The sequence below is a fragment of the Silurus aristotelis genome (genome assembly GCF_946808225.1).
Source record: "Silurus aristotelis genome assembly, chromosome: 7".
NCBI classification, from domain to species: Eukaryota; Metazoa; Chordata; class Actinopteri; order Siluriformes; family Siluridae; genus Silurus; species Silurus aristotelis.
In genome coordinates this window covers 13,722,706-13,744,784 of record NC_139580.1, presented here as the reverse complement: position 1 = coordinate 13,744,784, position 22,079 = coordinate 13,722,706, and the positions used below count along the sequence as shown (strand labels likewise).

The following is a 22,079-nucleotide window of genomic DNA, read 5'->3' as shown; positions in this document are numbered from 1 at the left end:
AGGGAAAGTTTACTGAAATGGTTCTGGCTCACTTGTCCTTAGTAAGATGTTCTTATAGCTGATCATTTTTACCTATAATTTCATATTTTATATTCTAAAACTAAATATTTTCTCTTTATAGAATTGGGTATGTACATAAAGTCTTTAAAGTAACCGTTTTACCTTTTCTTTTTTATCCTTTAAAGCAACGACAATCTCAAATAAGCTAATTTTTTAAATACTTGTGTTCATGGCTCTTAACCATTGAAACACCAGCTGAAGGAATAATTTTGGAAGAATGCTCATTTCTTTATTAAATCTCTCCAGTACAGTTTCAGAGATTTGTTGAATCTATACCAATATGAATTTTAGCTGTTCTGTCATCTCTTGGACCTACAACTTCCTATTACCTTTTTTACTTTAAATTTCACTTGTCTGTCCATATGACATTTTGACAATACACAGCAAACTTTGCAACTTAATACCAAAAATAAACAATACAAATAAAATGTAAATAAAAACGCCCAGTTAACAAAAATCCTTGAGTGGAATGTCTGCTTGTAGCTTGACAGAGTAAAGGTAGAGGGCGCTCTATGCAGCTGCTTGTATTGGATTCTCAAAATTCCGTCAGCCACGGTTTACTTTGAATGGGGATTTAATTGCAAGGCTAGAGTGAATCTTAAATGTTTTTTGGTTACTTTTATAACCCCAGGTTGACAAAACAGCCAGAGCTGATGTCAGATATGACGCATCCAATTGTTTCACTCACACTTTTTTTTCCTAGATTGGATACATATATATATGATATAAGGCCATGCAACATGAAATAAATATCTGATTGAAATTCCATGTGGTTTTCCTGATTACAAATGCACATATCACTGCTGTCATCATCATCAATTTGTAGTACTGACTAAAATCATTGGATGGAAGGAATTCTGGATTTACTTTATATTTCAGAAATCAGATCGAGCGAAACTGGACAAAAGCTACCAAAACTAACCAGTGCTCCATACACCTGGTCAACAAAATTGATGTGCTTTGGTGCAGCATTTTTCAGGCCCAGATTCAAGGTAGATATCAGGAATGTAAACTGTCATATAGACTGATCCAGTCTGATGATTATATACAGTATCTCACAAAAGCCCTCACATTTCTGCAACCATTTCTCAAGAGACAATACTATAGAAATGAAACGTGGATATATTTTAGAGTAGTCAATGTGCAGCTTGTGTAGCAGTACAGATTTACTGCTCTCTGAAAATAACTCAACATACACCCATTATTTTCAAAATAGCTGGCAAATAAAGTGAGTATACCCTAAGTAATAACATCTCTATGTCATGTAACCATGAACAACCACATGTCCTATTCATCATGTTCATGTTTTTGACTGCTTGACAGGACCATACAAATTTGTGTATCTTGTATTAGAGCAGTTAAAATTTGCCGCTTTGAGTACAATTCTCTCATACTGACCACTGGATGTTCAACATGGCGCCTCATGGTAAAGAACTCTGAGGATTTGACAATTAAAATTGTTGCTCTTGACAAAGATGGCCTAAGCTTTAAGAAGATCGGTAACACAGAGGTTTTCCAAGACGGGTTCCACTAGGAACTGGCCTCACAATGGTCGATCAAAGAAGTTGAGTCCTCATGCTGTGCGTCAGGTGCAGAAGCTGAAAAAAAACCAGACCTATGAGTGCAGCAGCATTGCTTTAGAGGTTGCAGAAGCAGAAGGTCCGATTGTCAGTGTTCAGACTATACGCCTCACACTGCAACAAGTCGATTGCATGACCGTCTTCCTAGAAGGAAGCCTCTTATGAAGCTGAATCTCAAGAAACCCCGCAAACAGATTGCTGAAGACAACCTGTCCTAAAGCATAAATTCCTGAAACCTTGGGGTTCCAGATAAACTTGGGGAGCTACAACATCATTGAGGGAAACATGGATTCCAACATGTACTGTCACATCCTGAAGCAGAGCTTGAGGCTCTCCATTTAGAAACTGGGTTGAACAGCAGTTTTCTAACATAATAACGACCCCAAACACACCACCAAGATGACCACTGCCTTGCTGAGGAAGCTGATGGTGAAGGTGATGGAGTGGCCAAGGATGTCTCCAGACCTGAACCCTATTAAGCACCTGTAAAGCATCGTCAAGCAGAAGGTGGAGAAGCACCATGTGTCTAACATCCAGCAGCTCTGTGTTGTCATTATGGAGGAGTGGAAGAGGATCCGAGCAACAACCTGTGCAGCTCTGGTGAATTCCATGCCCAGGAGGATTTGACTTGTTCACTTAGGGTGTACTCACTTTTGTTGCCAGCTGTTTTGACAATAATGGCTGTATGTTCAGTTGTTTTTCAGAGGACATTAAATCTGTAGTGCTATACAAGATGCACATTGTAAACTTGATAAAGATCAGATCTTTTGCGTACACACTGTTGTGGATAAATCGTTTCAGTGTCGTAATGCGAATGTAAACAGAGAGAATCCGGATCCGCTGGGAATCCAGTCCGAGTTTACATCACACCCTTGTTATTAGTGCGGCTCTGGCTGACTCCACTGGCATTTCCTGTGTTCTCTGTGTACCAGCTGTGTGCGGCGGCAGCTGGATGCTTTATTCCTGAACCGCTACATAGCTGCCGAACTTCAGCGCCTTCAGAACCGGGTTGTCCTTCTGTTTCCACGGAAAGCACAGCGGATCTGCTTGGGGTTTTGGTGGGTTTTTTTTGGACACAACCTGATCGCTTTGGGTCGGGTTTATTCAGCTCAAATCGAGTCATGAAGGGCGTCTGTGCTGTCGGGTGTCCACTTTTTCCTGGAGGACATCCATGATTTTAACAAATTCCTCTTTAAACCGGTCGGTGTTTACTCGGGACTAGTGTTCTCCTTCTCCAGACTGTTTCTCACTTCCATCCGAGATCGCGGCTCTTTTACAGGATACTGACGTTTAGATTGAATGGTGTGAGATACCCTGCTATTTTAGTCGTTATAAATACAAAAAAATAATAAAACCCGAACTAAATAATTAATTAGGTTTCCATCTAACGTCGGGTCATTTACGATCACTCAACTAAAGTGTGCTTTCGCTGTGATGTGGGATGATGATGATGATGGAGGGGTTTGGAGCTCATGTTAGCTAGTTTGCTAACCCGCTAGCTCCGTTGCCGTTTACGAGGGGGCGAAGTTGCAAAATCAACCGATCGTTATCATCATCAACATCTTCATTATCGCCGACAAGGAGAAGGTAAGCATATTCATATTCAAGATTCATCTAATATCTGGTGATCTTGTCGAAACTGAGATGTGGCGAATTTCAGGCAACAGTTGTGCCATTATAGTGACATTTTTATAGCCCCCTGGTCTTAGGTTGATGCTGCTCACGTTTGAACTCAAAAATAAAATTAATTTGTCAGTTATCTGCTGTTCAGAAGATGGTGTTTACTTCGTTTTCTGATCAGTAACATCAGGATTGGTCATGATTTGGGTGAAGGTTGCTGCTGCTGCTGCAGCCACGTTGCTGTCTGTCTGTCTGTCTGTCTGTGTGTCTGTCTGTCTGTCTGTGTGTCTGCCTGGGATCAAAAATATCTCTATTCTGCAATTAGAATGATAATAAAACACGTCTAAAGTGATCCTTTCTGGCCTTTCTCTCAAATCAGGATAGGTACTTATTATTTCATGAATATATTCCCAGCCCACTCCTGCAATCCAGTGGGTTACGCCTCAGTTTCATTCTTCCATTTGGTGTGCAAAAGAGAACAGGGCTGAATTTTTACTGCACACAAAACCCTGCATATAAAGAACACGAAAAACTGTATATAGTAAACAGCTCAATTACATTAAACCTGTCAATATATCCTGTGCTGCCTGTGTGTGCGCGCGAGCTCTTTACCTCCTAATGGAGCGCATGTCAAAGTCATTCAGTCGTTACCAGTCTAGTCATTTCTAGATCTCTAGATCTTTAGGGGAAATCTGGCGCAAAAGGTCATATTTTAATTTCTCACACCAAATTTTCTCACCTTTTTTTTCTTCGTTCATATCCTTATGATTACTGATACCACTTTTCTGGGCATCTGAGTGTGGAATATGGCTCAAGTAGGAATGTACAGGTCTCTCTCTTCTTTATTTCTTTTTTTTTTTTTTTTTTGACGTTTTTTTTTTCATCCACATGTCAGGGTTGGCTTGTGTGTTTGTTGTGAAAGCAATCCGAAATATTGAGATGACTGCATAAATGTTCTTGTGTCTGTGCTTCATTAAGCAATGAAGCAATACACTAATGCACCTGGCTACATGCAATACCTCTTCAACAAGCAGCAGTGCAGTAGATCATCCTGGTTGTGCTGGTGGCTCGTTATGTGTGTTAGAGGACAACAGGGAAGTTTATTTTTTAGAGCAATTGTTGTTCAAAATAATCAACACCTACTGAAAGGGATTTTCCTCTTCCAAATGAAATACCTTGGGATCTTTTACTCACTGGTAGCGTCCTGCACTTTTTAGAATAAGGAAAGGGGTTGTACACTTGTGTGTGTGTGTGTGTGTGTGTGTGTGTGTGTGTGTGTGTGTGTGTGTGTGTGTGTTTATGTACACTGTATATAGAGTGTATGTACATATACACTTTGGTGGGAAGTACATAAGGATGTTTGGCATTTACTTAAGAAACATTGTCTGTTTGAAGGTCGGTTTCTTTTCTTCTGAAGTAAGGTGTGTCCGTTTAGACGTTTTTCACATCGCCTTCACCAAGGCCTCAGATTCAGTTCCAAATATGGTGTCCAACCAACATCACCTGAGTGAAGCGCAAGGATTGGATGATACAGTAACCAAACAAGATTCTGTTTCCAAAATATGCAAAACGTGATTTAACAAGTTTGTGGGCTGTGATCAAGTGCAATATTTGTGACCTGTTGTCAGCTTCAGTCCAGCAGTTGCCAGCAGTGCCAGTTCTCAATATCAGATCAGTGGTTTCAAAAAAGAAAAAGACCGGTTGGTTAATTACAATAATGGATTTTCTGAGTGATTTTTAGCAGGTCACTTTCTTTACTCAGTTGTAACTCTGCACTTAGAACTACTCGTCCATCAGTCATTGGGAAAGCTGGTTCTAAGAACTGTATTTGACATTTGTTTTAATAAACTAGTTGTAACTGATGTATATTTAGATCCATAATGAGCAAGTCAGAGGTCATAGTGTTGAAAAAACACCTTTAAAACGACATGAGTAAGAAACCATTAGAGGAACCATATGTAAAAGGGAACTTGTGCTCTTTTGGTTACATCTGACAGTAAAGCATTTACAGTGTAATTGTATAATGTTAAAGTAAAGCAGTATTTAGTGGGTTAAAACCGTGCTTTTTATATAAATAAAATTCTTGGCATGAGCACAGGACCGCATTTATGATTACAGTCAAAGCTCTTAAAAAAGAAAGTTAAGCACTTGATATCTCCATTCCACCATAACTTAGATGAAGTAGTACCTTCTCACCCTTAAACAACCATAATATCTCTAAGCTTCCTCAGAAATAGTAAAGCCTGATTGTAGGTTTATAGCAAGACATTAGCATGTAGCATTTTATCCTGTCATCTCTTTTCTGAGTATTATCATTCTTTGTTTTTGGTCATTTCCAGTTGTACCAGCTTAGTTCATTCACCAAGTAAGTACACGTGAAAGTTTAGGTTCCTGCAGACGTATCAACCACTGATAATCTTAATTCCTCTTCATCTATATTCCGTATGCATCGTCACAGCATTTACATTTCACTACACCATGCTGGAAACAATTTCACAGTTACTTTATCACAGAGGTGTTCATCTGGATGTGAGTAAAAAATATTACAATGCTTTACTCATATCTTTTCATTCCACTTATTCTGCATTAATACACATAACTAAGTGCTTCGTCATACGTAATTACATCTTAACCTTTAGCTGTCAGTTAGTTTTCCAGATAACCGTAACATAGGTCTGGGTAGCACACTGGGGCTTTGTATTTATAATTTATAATCTGTAATTATAATTTGTTACGTCTGTACTGGTGGCTCAGTGACTTCTTGTATAATGTGTCAGTTTTGGTGCAGTTAATTGTCATTTATACATTATTTAGTGCATTATTTTAGTGTTTGACCTGAGAGGTACCTACAGTATTGCCTTCCAGGTTCTCGGTATTTAGAGAAATATGTAGTGCATTGTGCTTTTTTTCCTTTGTGTAGGTTGCTTCACTGTTTTGTTATTTTTCTATGTCGTCATTAGGTTTGGATAAAAGCTGAATTTAATTATTGAACATTGTTACGTAAGTAGAGAAGAATGCTTTAACCCATTGTGCTGCTGTGGACCTTTCTGGAATGTAAAAATCCTGAAAAATGTAAATGTCAAGATTATTTTTTTTTAGCTCAGATTGACACCTCAGCCTCAAGCGATACTTGAAGGGGTATGAACTCGCCACTTGGAACCAAAAGATAAATCTTTGTGGGGAAAGTGTGAGCAGCACTAGTGGCTTTCATTATTATGAGGTTTGAATTATTTTCTTGCTCTTTCTAAATTGCTATAGATTGGAGCTTTCTTTATTTTGTTCGAAAATGTTTAAAAGCTTTTCTAGATCATCACTTTGAAAAAAGTTCTGTATGACGGTAGAGCATAACAACAGTGTTAAAGTTTTGCGGTGTATTTTTAGGCTGATGTTTGGGGGTGAAGGCGAGAGCTGCTAAACCGCTTTAGTGGAGTGTGACAGCTGACAGGAGCTCTCTCCATCTCGGTGAGTGCTGCTGGCAGCAAATGGTGCTTCTCTCATCTCATTAAACCAATCCAGACTAGTGCGCGTTGTTAAATCGACACTCTGCTGACACTTTTTCTATGGTGTAATCCTCACTAATAGTGCCACTCTGTCTTTTCTGCATTTAAACACTAGTGCTGTAAGAGTAGAAATGCTAAGACTGTTCACACTTTCAGAATGCATGAGAAACAGTGGCTTGACAGAAGTTGTAACACACTTTATACCTGAAATAAGGATTAGGCAGCATGGTTTATGTGTTTATTGTGAGAGCATGATTAGACTACCTGTTGCCAAATTGCCGCTAATAAGCCAAATTACTATTGCAGTTATGATATAGATATAGACAGATTAGCTTATGGAATATCTAAAGCATGTCCAGCTATTTTGTTATAGTTTAGATAAGATAAATATAGGCTGGATCACAGTGTCCTACACTTTCTCAGGTTGGTGTGGTCTTGTCATCTGTGTGGAAATAGATGAGGCAAGTAATAAAATGCCGGAGCAACCGCCTTCACTGTCACTGAGGTCGATGTGATTTCAGTCCACCACCAATTTGCTTTCCTCACCTTCTGTTACTCTCCACCTACTAAAACCTGGGAATGAAACACTTTGACAGTTTCAAACTTAAACTAAGATTTAAAATAGTTGACACAGCGGATGAATACCCAGCAGCTTGTTTACTGCACTAATAATACCAGTGTGTGTGCTATAACTCTTGTTTAACATACTATATATAATTTTAATGGAACAATTACATTGGGGAGAAAAATAACATCATTACAGATATTTGTTCTGAACCTACTGGTGGCGCATGACTAAGAATGTCTCATGATGTTTTTATTACCTTTAAAATGGCTTCTAAAGTCTTGATATTACTGAAATACAGTCACCGCACATTCGGTAATCAGACTCGAAGTGTGAGAAAGAAAAAGCTGCATTAAAAACCCATGAAGTTAAGGATCATATTCCTGGGTTCTTGATTATTAAATTCATCTCTGCTCTGCTCATCAATACTCCAGAATAAATATTTTATGAAATACTGATGTCTGATACTGAGCTCAGCAAAATATTGTATACATCTGTATATATATATCATTATAAAATTTCCTTCTGGATCTGAACTTAAAAAGAACTGCTGGCTTGGTTAAAATAAATAACCGTTTGGAACAGTCATCAGGATATTTGATTTAATAGACAAGATTATAGTAAGTTTAGGTAGGATTTGTTTTATATGCCAAAAAATGCTTCATGTGAAATGCAAGAAAATACCGTGAGAGTTTTTCCACTTTAAACACAGATGCAGTTTGAACTTGTTTATTTCTAAGTGGGAAGATAAAATGGGTCACTCTGTGGGAGCGGGTGCAGTGTGTGTGTGTGTGTGTGTGTGTGTATACCCTCATGTGTGTCTTTCTTCACATGATGTGATTATGTCCATAAGAAATTTTAGAAGATTATGTTACTGAGAAAATTTTGTATCTGCAATAATGAAGGTAAATAAGGGCCTCATTTCACCAGCGTCATGCAGCCTTTCTTTTACAGGCTACACAGTATTAAAGAATTTATTATCATGTCTAAATAAAAACATTTGTGATAGTTAGCTGAGAACATTATGTGAGATTGACAGTTTACTTAAAGTTCGTATAGGTCTTGGTGTGGGCCTGGAGTTTGGGGAAGCAGAAGAACGCCCTGCCCTAATTTCCTACTGATCTGTTTGCAGTACAGTCTCAGGACTGTGACTGTGTGTGTGCGCGCGCGTGTGTGTGCGCGCGCGTGTGTGTGCGCGCGCGTGTGTGTGCGCGCGCGTGTGTGCGCGTGTGTGTGCGCAAGCACCGCAGTGTGTGCACTATTCCACGTCACCAAGACTGAAACAAAAAGATGTCATGGACGTTATAAAAGCTTCATTGATGACATTACAGGTTTGAAGTCTGATCGTAATATTTATGTTCAATCAGATTTATGTTAATGAGTCAGTTAAATGTATGAAGCAAAGCACGTTTTAAACAGTGAATATTTTCAGTGTGGTTAAAGAGTAATGAAAGCTACATTGAGTAAATGAGTGTGTGTGTGTGTGTGTGTGTGTGTGTGTGTGTGTGTGTGTGTGTGTGTGTGTGTGTATTGGGGGGGGTGTAAGCCTGTTATGAACTAATGAAAAAAGCACGCATGATAGAGCTGACCTTGAAAGCTTCTCTGCCATTTACGATGTTTGCGTTTCTCAGAATCAGTTCCAGTTAGTGCAGGGTTAAGGAGGGCCCTCTTTTTTCAGTTCTTTCTTTTCATTGGCAAATGAGCATATAAAAACTGTATGAAGGCGTCTGCAGTCTTCTACTTCTTCTAATATCTTATTGTACTTTACACAAAAAGCTATTCGACTGGGCAAATGTGCAGCCCAGTTCTATTTTGTGGTTGCCCAGAAACCTCATTGTCATGGTTAGAAAGTGTAACGTGAAAAGGTGAGCTAGATAACTACATTAATATTGAAAATTTCTAAGGCTCAATCCAGGAAAGTGATGAATGTTGAGCCATTGTCCTTATCTTTTCCTGATAAAGTTTTAAATATATAACTTTGTGTTTGTATCTTAACAAATAGTCAGTTTTTTTAAATATTTTTGCTATGAATTGTGTCATTCTCTCCTTACATCTCAATTACATAGAAACGTTTGTAACCACAATGTGACTGTTTGCTGTGTTTTCACCTGTGACACCCATATTTAGGTTTTCTCCAAATGGTTGCCATGAAGTTGGAGGTGCAGAATTGTATAGGAGGGCTTTGTATTCTGTAGAATTATATTATATATAATTATATATAAAACCTTTTTCATAGCATGATTTTCAGCGAGAATTAAGAAAAATCGAATGTAAAGCTTTTCTAGAGGAGTGGATACTTTTACCACAGTAAATTAGAGGTTGACAGAATGTTTGGCATTTTTAAGTGTTTAATTGGCATCGGCCGATCGTGCTGCAAATTAGGCCGATTAATAGACAGGCGCATCTGACGCATCAAACCGTGAGTGTACATTCTGCACTTGTGTGAGGGAACAAAATTCTCTCATACCAGCAGGTAGCTGTTGTCTGTATTCAGCAACAAACAGGGAAACCGGAAGAGCTAGAAAATATGAAGCAAGTTGCGTTTACACCTGCCGCGATCATTATTAACGTATTCGTGTACCTTTCTCCAATCAAGTCTGTCAAGTTACGAAGACAAGAGCAAGAATGACAACAAGCATGTTCCTTTTTTTCCTCGTGTGCTCATTATCTAAGATAAATAGCTAATTGGACCTCTCTTTCTTGCCGATTGGCTCCGCTACTGATTTGACATGCAGAATCGGCCGAAAAACCGCTGACTTAGTCCGTGAGCCGACCGACACATTAAAAAAACCATCGACATTCCCCGAAGGCCGACTGTCAGCTTGGTATGTCCCGGGCTCTGAGTTCTTATCATTCGTTTTTAATCTAGCCTTATATTATTTATTGGTTAAATATGATGATGCTTTTGGAGGGAGAATGTGAAAAACATTTGGAGAGAGAACGCAAGTAACATTTTATCAGTAAAAAAAAAAAAAAAGTGGAACTGTCTTGTTCATGAGCCTTTACCCAGCTGTAGTTCAGGCCACAGGTATGCACGGGTACCAAAACCTAGTAACAAGTGCACTGATTGTAGAGGTTTGTGTTGGTCAATAAATGTTTAATTTAAGCAATTTTCTGTATCAGGAATGATCAATTGAATGTTACCTGTGTCGAAAAACACATAACGGTCGACCTCAGGTAAATATTAATTAACATGGTTTTGGAATAAGATGTACAATATTCTCATGCTTTTGGCTTTGTAGAGTATTTCATGGTTTTACACAGGAATTGCATGTTTCCATATACCAGTGTTTTCACCTTCTTGTAAAATCCAAGATTCATATAAGTGCATTATCTGCAGCCCTGTGCTGGTTCATTCAGCTTGGCCGTAGTCTGTTACCGAACATGAATGTGGAATCCCTTTGAGAAAAGGATTCGTGAACCGGTAATTGGTCCCATTGGGCCTGTGAAAGTACAAACACTGTGTATTACAGTAAAAGACTAGAGAGAATTTGAGTCCCCGCTATTATTCAGTTATAGCTAACACATTAGATAATGTAAGTGTGACAGTCTTCCCCCTTGGTTGCGTTCAGTCAAAAGTAAAAAAAAAATCTTGTCTGTTTCAGGGGATTTTTAGTCACTTAACTGTTTCCTTTGATAGGTTAGTCAGTTTGTTGAATTTGTTGCCTTTGTCAGCCTGACTTTTTCCTGTATATGATTTCGTCGCATATTCCCAGGGGTTCAAATTCCAGTCACATGGATAAATACAACAGATGTAACATAGTTATTTATAGTTCTCATCAGCAGAACTGCTGAGTGATTGTGGCCCCAGGACATTGATTAACCGCAGTGTCCTTAGCCCAAGCACTTGCTGCTGATTTGGTACATTAAGATATAAAACTATCACCTCTAGAAAGCACAGAAAGCTGCCTAATGGTCTTTCACTTGAAATTAGGTGCAGTAATCAAGAATCCCTCAGTGTCTAATGGCTGTTTAGCAGAGCCTGTTCTCGAGGCTGCTTGTTAGTAGAAAGGGTCCTCTAATGGTCACACACACACACACACACACACACACACACACACACACACACACACACACACACACACACACACACACACACATGCAGAATCAAACACATTCAAATAGCAGTCTACTTTTAGCTATTCCAGTGGACACATGCATGGGGGATGAGACCATTGAAACCCATGTGGAAAAAGGTACCAGTTCTCCGGGGCCTTCCCAGGTTTTATTGACCTTGGAAACGAGCGCACACTGTGTAAACAAACCGTTCTAACCCTCTCTAGAGGAACGCCTCTCTACTGTTGACAGGGAGGGGGTGTGTGTATGTGTGTATGTGTGTATGTGTGTATGTGTGTATGTGTGTATGTGTATGTGTGTGTGTGTGTGTGTGTGTGTGTGTGTGTGTGTGTGTGTGTGTGTGTGTGTGTGTGAGATAAAGTATAAAATAACTTCCCACGCCTAGACATGGAGATCAGGAGGGTCAAATTTACTTTACAGGATAGAACTCAATTCAGCATCCAGCAAATTTCACCAAAATGCATTACACGTTTCTGCCTGATTTAGGTCCACCATCACTCTTAATTTAGATAATCCCCATAGTCTCCGTGTGAAGTTCTCACCTACTTTCTCACCTTAGATGCTATGTTTTTATATATTTAACATCCATCAGATTTTTGCCCAACATTTAGGTTATCCTTGCAGTAAAACACGAATGGTCCTTTTTTTGTTTGAAAACTAGCTGGGCCAAGTATTACTAGATTTCCTGTGAGCCTTTAAACCTTTTCATCCTTATACTCTTTGAACAAAGCTTCTTTCTAATGAAGTTTATTGTACTGAGGATCAGTGTCAGAATCTCCATATCTTGAATTACAGGACTCTGGGTCACGGTGTCATTTACATGGGTGTTTATTTTATTCACTTACACTAAACTTTCGATGTGGATTGGTCTGAAAGAGTTGATTAATTTCCTATAACAGAAGCTATGACGGCAGTGCCGTCCATTATTCGATTCCATTATTGTTTCTATAGAAAGAGCACAGTTACAGAGATGTAAGCATATTGATAAACAGTTTACAAAACACTTTAACTCGAACAAAAGATATTTCAATTATGTGCAGACTACATTTAATTTTTTGTGGGGAGGGAGGGTTTGTCCTATTAACTAATGGGGAAAACGAACCTATGTTTGTGAGTGCTAGACTGTTTTGCTACTCTAGCAAAAGTGATAACCGGAAGTAACTTCTCTTCAGATGCCAAATAGCTGTGGTATAAAAGAATAAAACACTCTGTTATTGGAAACTTTGGGATGGTAAAAGTAACTTTAATTGCTTTGTGCCATTCTGACATTTATTTTCCTGTGACATTATGTGCTTGTTTTATTCTGTACATATATTTGGATTTCAGACCAGCATGAGTTTTTATTAGCACCAATTAATCTATAGCATCTCCTGTCAGTGTTCTGAGTTGGTCGGCTGTTATTGGTCCACGTCTAGCACTGTTCCTATCGTTAAAAAAGACTTGTTTTTTTTTTTCTTCTATGAGCAGATATTGGTAACTGCCAGACTATGATGAGCTCTTCAGCATTACAAAACTGGTTTTGACTTGAAAATCCACAAACCCACCTTTCACACACTTATGAATTGTGTGTGTATAAACATTTTTAAGAATCAGGTCTTGCTGCTGTAGATTCTGTGTTTTCATGCATTTCCAAATAAGCATCAGCTTTTTCTTCTTGTGGAGAAGTTCCAGCCTGCCAAACCTGAGGGAATGTGTTTCATGTCCAAGAAATGCTTTGCATAAAAAAAAAGAAATGTGCTAGCCCTGACCCTCTGTCATTGTTTGCTGTTAGCAGACAGGTAGTGGACAGGAACTGGAAAAAGGAACATTGATAGAAAACAATGTTGTCGTTGTTGTTCATAATTGATTTGCAGGCACACCCACACTCAGGTGCAATAATAATTATTATTACTATTAAAATAAATTAATTTCTTATATAGTACAAGCTCAACTCTGCTGATGACCTACTATTTTCTGGCTTTTCTCTCTCTGTGCCATTATTCATGGGAATCGCATTCACCTGACTCCTTATTTAGGTTAGCTGTGCTCGATTGTTGTCATGATTCTTTTAAAAGACTCAGATGGAGACCAGTCTCATTGTTAAGCTTGCTGAATGGGAGAGGTGCCATTCTGCCAATAGACTAAATAAAAGGAACAGGCCAACAGATGCAGGTTTCCTTCCATCCACGTCATTGCATTTAGTTGGCTGTTCTTTCCCCCCATTTAGGCTTTATTTTTGAGTGGGCATCCTGTTTTTTTTTTTGTTTTTTTTTTTTTCTCCTTCCACATTTGCATATTTATAAGCATTTAAAGCAAACATTCAGGGAAAACCTCACTAACTTGGTATTATAAGTTGATAAGCCATATAAGAAACTGATTCTTCAAGGTTTCGCTCCAACCAGGGTATGGTTTATGTACATAGCCTGGAGTTCTAAGCAGTGGCAGATGTTGCTGATAATCATTGACTATGCAAACATGATTTACAGTCTCTGAATGACTGTTTATTGTCAACAATTAAATTTCCACTAGTGTTAATGTGTTATAATTTGGCCCAGCAAGCATATGTAGCATATACTAAGATTTCCAAAAGGGATAATCATCTCACAGTGTCTGTTAATGTATCTATTCATTATTAACTGTGTTCATACACAAATAGCACTTTGACAGTTGTATCCAAAACTCCAATATATAATATCTGGTATATACCGAATTAAAAAGAAAGGAAGTGTGTCTCACAGATGTAGCAGACTGACTCATTAGTAGCAAACAATTCTAAACATGTCCAGTTAAACGTGTACCTACTCAAATATCTTTCAGAGCTGGAAAAAAAAAAGCACTTTCAAATTATTAATAGGTGTGAAAGTGTGTTCTTGTACGTGGTTGGTCGGGCAAACTTCCCAAGAGGAAGCAGAACTGATAGAATAGGTCAGAGTTAAAATTGGAGCAGAACCCAAAAGCCTCTTTTGCTGGTGACTGTATATAACTTTTAGCAAACCAACCTGAGCTCTGACAGTTTCCAATTTAATCATTTGTCTCAGTTTAAGACTGAAGAAATGGAAACACTCCTTTTTTCACTTCCTTTTCTACAAGCTAACTTGGGGAAAGAATAAACGTCAATGCTTAATAATGCTCATGTCATTTACTAAAAATGACAAAAACAGTTAATAATTAGTGCAACAGTGAGAAAATGTATCATACAAAAGGATTTTGAAACGTTTCTGAAAGACGCATAGTAATTAATCTTAAACCCTATTATCATGTAATGCTTCTGCAGTCTGAGGAGGAAGAGATGGCTTTTCTTACATATTTATTTATTTGTTTTTAATCCCACAGAGGGGGGGGTTGCCTTTCTTTAAATCCCACATGGCAACTACAGTCCAAAGCTATATTGATTATTTTCGAATCAGGGGTGGCAGGACAAATATAGCATTATATCACTGGGAAAGGGCAGTAAAGTATAAAAATCCTAAAGCACTCTGTTTCATTTTAACTCTGTAGACCAGACTGGCTATGTTTAAATCTGTTTTTGGCCTTTTTGTGGGCAGACTGAATTAAATTCTGCATATTAGAATCTGAATTTTTGTTTTAGCTCCTCTTTCTAATGTACTGTGAACCAGTGATTTTATCATAATAATCTATAGACCATTTCAACGGCCATTCATTCATGTCAGGAGTTCACGACTTATTTCCTTGGACGTTCCGGGTTAGCTAAAGCGCACATTCAAAACGTTCACGGGAGACGGCTTTTACACAGTGATCTTGTGACGGTTTATTTATTCTTGCGATTAAAAATGTCAAAATTATAGCACCTTGAGGATATCTACTTTTTGTAAAACCAACAACACATGATGAATTAACATTTTATATAAATTATATATATAAAAAAAAAAAAAAAAGACGTTAGCCCGCTTTGAATTGAATGCAGCTTCTTGTTTATTCGTGGCAACACACAGGGGTCTATCGTTGGAGACGCTCCAATCATCACCAACTGTATAAGATGGAGCTTACTTTTAAGTTTGCCGCCTGTCTTTCCATTATATCTCTTGTTTATTTTGCATATTGAATATTCTTCCATTTTTAGCATTAGTATTCAAATACACATCACTTCAGGGGGTTTTCTTACACCATGTGTTCACATGAAATATGTTATTGGAAAATAAATGATGTCTAGGAGTATTTGATGAAAAGAGCAACACGGTACTTGTGTGCAAATTTGTGATGATTTGTGAAGGTTACAGATTTTTCTTCTCTCATTTTAAGATCTTAACAAAAAAATTAATTACAAGATCACTTAGGTTTAAAGATAAAGTTACAGTTTTGCTACACCTACAGGATGTCACCCCCTCCTCCAACTGCTCAACCAGGTGCTGCTCGTGGTAGTATGGGGAAGTATGTACTGGGTTAGTAAATATAGCATTCCCATATCTACATAGATCATCAGATTATCCTAAACATTTATGACCTCTATGTGTTTTTTTTTTTTACCTCCTTAGCTGTGATAATACAAACTTTTACATTGTTTGAATTTGAACTGAAGCCTATGCATCTACATATACATACATACACTTCCGGGTAAAAACAGCACAAATATGATATTTTTAATGGTTTCAACAAGAAATCATTCATCCGAAAAGCAGCAAGAATGAAGCAGCTTCTGCGCCACCTTTTGCTTATTAATTTTTGCTGCAGTGAACTGCTTTGGGGTAAGAGCTGGAGCTAGAAAAGAGGAAATTCCCTTCCATGGTTTTCTTGTCCATGTCTGGGTAAATAATTGTTTGTTTGTATATTGGGATGGTATTTGTTTTTTTTGTCACACCTGAGATTATCAAGGACCCAAGAGCAATGGAACCAAAATTGCTTGAGCAGGGAGAGATATATATATATATAGGATTTGTTTGATTTTTACTAGTTTCCATTTGTGTTAAGGGCATTTCAAATCTTAAAACGCTACCAATTTTGGCACCCAGCCGTGTAGTTAACATAACTACATAAGCAGAGAATGTTCCTGAATACCTGCTCTCCTTCACAGCATCTAACCAGTGTCCTGCTTCACTCCTGCACTTTCACACACATTGGGGATCTGTTTGAATTTGCATTTTGGAATAAGGTGCCCTAGAAGGACATCATTTGCATTAGAGTGCAGTTTAGAGGAAATAGGATATAGGTTACCTTTAAAGCAAAAATTGGTTCTAGTAGGTGTAGCCTTGCACTGCAGTCCTTGTGTCCAATCTTACATTTTTGACAGTACAATTTCAACCAGAGAAAATCTTTCATTTAGTGTTTCCATCCCCTTTCCATAAAACCTTTTCCTATTTTGATGGGAATGAGTATATCTATTCTAGATTTTTTTGCTTGTACTCATTCATGGTAGAAACGCAAGTACTTAATACACACTCGAGATAAATTTTTTTTTTTTTGTCAAAGTCGAAGTTATGCCTGCATGATTAGTCACTTTCTGCCAAAAAATCTGTCTTGTCTTTGCTTGCTTTGGCCTGCCTGAATCATTTAAACAAAAATCCACCCTAATGACTTGCACATTAATCTTTATAATTAACATTGGATCTTCATTGAGGCCAAGATTTATTCTGTAATAGAATTACCAGTTGCCTTTTTTTTCCTTCAACATGTCAGTCTTTTTATCCCCATTGGTTAACAGTTTCATACCTTTCCCACAGTGGCATTAAATAGTGGTGCTAGAGCGATTTACTGTAGTCTACCTGTATAAAGTGATGCAGCAGCGCTTTAGTCCTTTACTTTGTGCAGTTTTTCCTTCCTCTTCATCCTCACACTCTACTCAAACAGATCAGGTTACAAAGCTTTAGGTTTCATGCTAATAACACCACCTACGGCATTGTGTTTGTTATTTAGTTGACCACTACGTTGCCGAGCCGAGTCTCCGCTATAAATCGCCACAACTTCGTCATAGGCATCCAGCGTTTGCTGTCTCTGATACTTCTTCATTGAACGCCTCATTAATGACACTGAACGTTGCTAAAAATGGTAAGTGAGAAAAGACGCTCTTTTGATTTTAACAAAAAAATCTTCTTTATTATACTGAGATTGTTGTTGTTTTTTTTTTTTTTTTCTTTTCTATCAAATATTCCTCTGCATTTATTCGCACCGAGATCTGATCACAGACTTATCAAAGGAATACAAGTATAACAACAGACACATTTGGACCAGAATCTTTAAGTCCATCACATAAATTTCAATTTAAACTTATTTTATGTGTTTCTTATTAACAGTAATGTGATTTATGACAATTGTTCCTAACCTGCTAAGAACAATTAGGAAAATGTGTGTACTTAACAATCGATGCTTTTCTTGGATAAATCTCTGATCTGGATGATTGTTCATAAATGTAACATTCTTTGAGTTTTTAATGCCTGATTAATGTTTAGTTCAGGGTATTGTTATCTCCTTTAGTTGAATATTAAACCGTTTTTTTTTTTTGTTTGTTCGTTTGTTTTGGTCTTCTCCGGTTTCCCAAACTCAGGCCATGTTTACCTTTACGTGGTTGTGAAACTTGGGAAAATATGGGTTAGACTTCAAAAAACATACTCGCACACTTAATACCATTTAATTTGAAAGGATATCTCTGCTGAGAATCTGGAGCTGGCAGCATTTCCCTGAATATACAGTTTTTTCTTACACTGTGTAATTTATTATAGATTATTAAATTCAATTGAAAGCTTTTGTTATAATATTTAGATTTTTTCCCCCACAAGTGAATGAAAAGGCACTTGAAGCCGAACACCTAAATTTGTTAATGGGTTTTTTTTTCTCCACGTTCAGAGAACCTGTGTTTTTGACAGGAGTGAACCTAGATGTGGCTTTCTTCTGTTGCAGCGTTCTTAGAAACTTTTCTGCTCATCACGGTTGTAAATAGTAGTTATTTAATCCTAACCTGTCAGCTCAAAACAGACGGCCCATTCTTCTCTGACATCTTTCATCACCAAGGCAGAACTGTGACAAAAAAAGGCCCAATCATTTAATTTCGAAGCCTATAAAAGCCTTGGACTACATTTCCACTTCTTTAGAGTATATTTCTATAATTATTGATACAATTCCAATAATATTAGGTTGCATCTTAAATATGATAAATAGCTTGTAATACCTAATTTCTTTGAAATACCCAAGTTAATTTCTAACAATGCATGAAAGCTTCAGTAAACTTTGTTCTTGGTTTTCTGTTTATGATTGAACTTGAAGGTCACTGGCTCTAACTCTGTGACTCTTTAACCTGACTCTTTTTTCAGTCTATTCCCTTCAGTTCATACTGCAAATATTCAATTTGTAACTGGTCTAGTGTCCATTAAGTGTAGTAGACCTGTCACGTAAGGCATCTTATGTGGTTTGAGTGGGATTTTCCACCATGAGCAGTGGGATGAAATTTTAAGGCAGTTAAAGAAGCCTGAGGTGAGCAGGCTCATGCTTAATTCCAAACTGGAAGCTGGCTTCCTGTAGACACTTCCTGTGCTGTTTTCCAACTTTAGGATTCACTGGGTTTGAGCTCTGTTATCTTTCTCAAGGTGATTCGATGTGATCAGATTTTTCCAGTGGATGTTCCTGTGAGGCTGAAAGCATTTGGATGTGGTTTTATGTTGCTATGGAATCAGATGGCTATATTAAGGGATTGCTGCAGCTGCAAGATTGATTATTGAATACACACTTCTTTCATTCTTGTGTTATTTTGGACTAATTTATTTACCCATTACTAATAGATAGAAATGCATGAGTACTGATATTTATATTGTATATCTGTCCAATACAATGCTCATTTAAATTTATAGGACAAAAAACGTATCAAATTACATGGCATTCCAATTCACCATACACCCATTGCTATATTGTCTGTATACTTTATTTATTTATCTTAAATCTTGATGTAAGTTTGGTGTATATTGACATGCTATTTACCAGATGACATAAAATCGACAATATTTTGTGGTTATTTTTGCATATATACAGTACAGACCAAAAGTTTGGACACACCTTCTCATTCAAAGAGTTTTCTTTATTTTCATGACTATGAAAATTGTAGATTCACACTGAAGGCATCAAAACTATGAATTAACACGTGGAATTATATATGGAATTATATACATAACAAAAAAGTCTGAAACAACTGAAAAATGTCATATTCTAGGTTCTTCAAAGTAGCCACCTTTTGCTTTGATTACTGCTTAGCACACTCTTGGCATTCTCTTGATGAGCTTCAAGAGGTAGTCACCTGAGAGTTGCTTGGCACTTGTTGGCCCTTTTGCCTTCACTCTGCGGTCCAGCTCACCCCTAAACCATCTCGATTGGGTTCAGGTCCGGTGACTGTGGAGGCCAGGTCATCTCAAACTTTTGGTCTGTACTGTATGTATGGCCCATCTACAAAAAAAGAGTGTGCATCATGCACTCTTTTGTGTTTGCAAAGAAAATCTATTATAAAATAAGTTACATCTAATATATAATGCAAACCTGAACTTTATGCATAATTTTTTAACTAATTCCAATTAAATGCATGATTGACACTTAAATATAAATGGATTGAAATTGCTATGTTAATAAATTATGTGCAGCTGTGAGAAACTCATTATTTGGGAGTCATTTAACAGACTGCCTTAATTTCTCAGTCAGAACCCAGACAGCTGTTGGCATCAGGATAAACATATCAGTCTGAGTGCAGTTTCAGCCTTGGCTTTGTTAAAAGGTAACCGACTGAACACGCCAGCTGCTCGAATGAAGCTGTTTTTCTATCTCTGTATGGGGAGTAGGTTTTAACAGTATATAGCACATGTAGAGGGTGATCACTGATCTCTCAGTGCTGTAGTTCACCTCCAACATTTATTTACCAGGTCCTGGAAAAAGACTATTTAAGTGTATGAGTGCAGAAGAATGAAGGGTTAGATATGCCACGTGTCTGCCAGCTAGTGCTACTAGATTACATGCTGAGAAGCAAGCAGCCTTGTTTAATATTAATCTTTCTTCACGAAAATACACACACATTACCTTGTCTCACACATTAGCCTCTAAGGTAAATTGTACTGTAATACAAAGTACAGTTCTGCTAGTTTAGTTTTTAATATGTAAACAGTAAGTATGTGTATGAGACAACTCTAGCTCACACTATGCAGGGCATAACGCAGCCTGACTAGGAGCCTCCTTTTTTACGTAATGTTGCTTTGTTAGTTTTGCCGTATTTGCATTCCGTATTTGTTTAGTCTGGTCAGGTTTTTTTTCCCCCCACTGCCATGCTACTAACAGCCTTGTAATCATCTTGGCAAATGGCAACCAGATGTTGAGCCAGTCAAATCACTGTAGTCTGCCTTGTACCCTCCTTCAGCAGGGTTATTGACCTGCAGTTGGCCTAGCGGGCTGCCTGTCAGTGTGTGTGTGTGTGTGTGTGTGTGTGTGTGTGTGTGTGTGTGTGTGTGTGTGTGTGTGTGTGTTTGTGTGTGTGTGTTTGTGTGTGTGTGTGTGTGTGTGTGTGTGTGTGTGTGTGTGCAGTCAGAGCTGCAGTGCGAGAGAGAAACAGAGTGGGGTTTTGTAACACTGCACCTGAAAGACTTGCAGGCTCACACACGCGCTCCTCCTCAGACTCCCACTGCAGTAGGAGGGCTATTTTTAGCAAACTTCCAAGAGCAGAAATGAGATTCGGATTAACTTGACTCTCATGCTCGACACTGCGTCATATAAACACCCATATTATCATAGTAAGGAAAAGAAGAAACTAATTGGATAAACATGAGACAAAATTGCTATTAAAAGGACCATTCAGTGTGGTTGGAAATATGCTGGGGTTTTTTTTTATTTATTTATTAGTGATCTTCCTTCTTACATTTGTTTGCATATTTTATTGTGTAATTGCTCCATTACGTTTTAGTGCAAGCAGTGACACATACCAGGAGTGGACAAACGATACATTTATTAGCTAGCCCATTGTGCTGTTACCTGCCCCATGCTTTGTTGCTGAGCAGGCTAAATAATTGGTGATTAATGCAATGTGATAATACATTGTGAGCTGGTTAGGGAGATAAGTACATTAAAACACACAGAGTATATTAATTCCCCAGTGTTCATGCTGTAAAAAACATAATATTCAATATATTAATATATATATCTGTTTCTCTGCAGTCTGACAGTCTGGCAGACGAGATGAAGGAGGAGAATCTGTTCCGTCGGCGATTCTCTCTGTGTCCCACAACCACCACTCCACCTAAACTAGACCCACGTACTCTCGGCCGGAACCTGTCATATGGAGGGGAAAATGATGTGGACCCGATCAGCCCAGGTACATGCCACTAAGATTCTTGGCAGGCAGTAGTGCTGCACTTGTAGAACATTGTGCCTCAGTCAGTGAGCTTAAGTGGGTACTGTTGCTGGGTATACAACTGTTTTTAATTTCCAGTCAGTCTTGTTTTAATTTAAACCACTGATCTTATTAACATTTCATTACGCATCTGAAAAAGTAATTAAAAGTCAGTGTGTTACAAAATAATAATTAACAACATAATTGGATTCTTTTTTGCCCATTTCACACCATGTGAAAGTACCGCTGATTCAAGATATGACATACAGTATATTCAATATTTTTTACTTTATTAAAGCTTATTCGTGTGTATTTATCTTTTGCTTCGTCCACACTTTGAATACATGGTGAGAAAGTGCTTGCTCAGGTGGGTGTGTATGTGTACATGTGTGTACGTG

General features: G+C 37.9%; 1 protein-coding gene across 6 annotated transcripts in view; it reads left to right on the top strand.

Moving 5' to 3' along the window:
* Window positions 1–2,500: 2,500 nt before the first annotated feature.
* Window positions 2,501–22,079, top strand: part of osbpl5 (oxysterol binding protein-like 5) — a 35,732-nt gene continuing 16,153 nt past the window's right edge. The window contains exons 1-5 of one of the 6 annotated variants that reach the window (XM_083545827.1): window positions 2,541–3,227; window positions 6,365–6,480; window positions 6,642–6,722; window positions 17,250–17,381; window positions 21,507–21,663. In XM_083545827.1, coding sequence (XP_083401953.1) covers window positions 17,379–17,381; window positions 21,507–21,663 — 160 coding nt within the window. In that variant the 5' untranslated portion in view covers window positions 2,541–3,227; window positions 6,365–6,480; window positions 6,642–6,722; window positions 17,250–17,378. Of the gene's footprint in view, window positions 3,228–6,359; window positions 6,481–6,641; window positions 6,723–17,249; window positions 17,382–20,005; window positions 20,083–21,506; window positions 21,664–22,079 lie in introns of all 6 variants that reach the window. The other 5 variants (XM_083545826.1, XM_083545828.1, XM_083545830.1 and 2 more) reach the window with 5 other exon arrangements.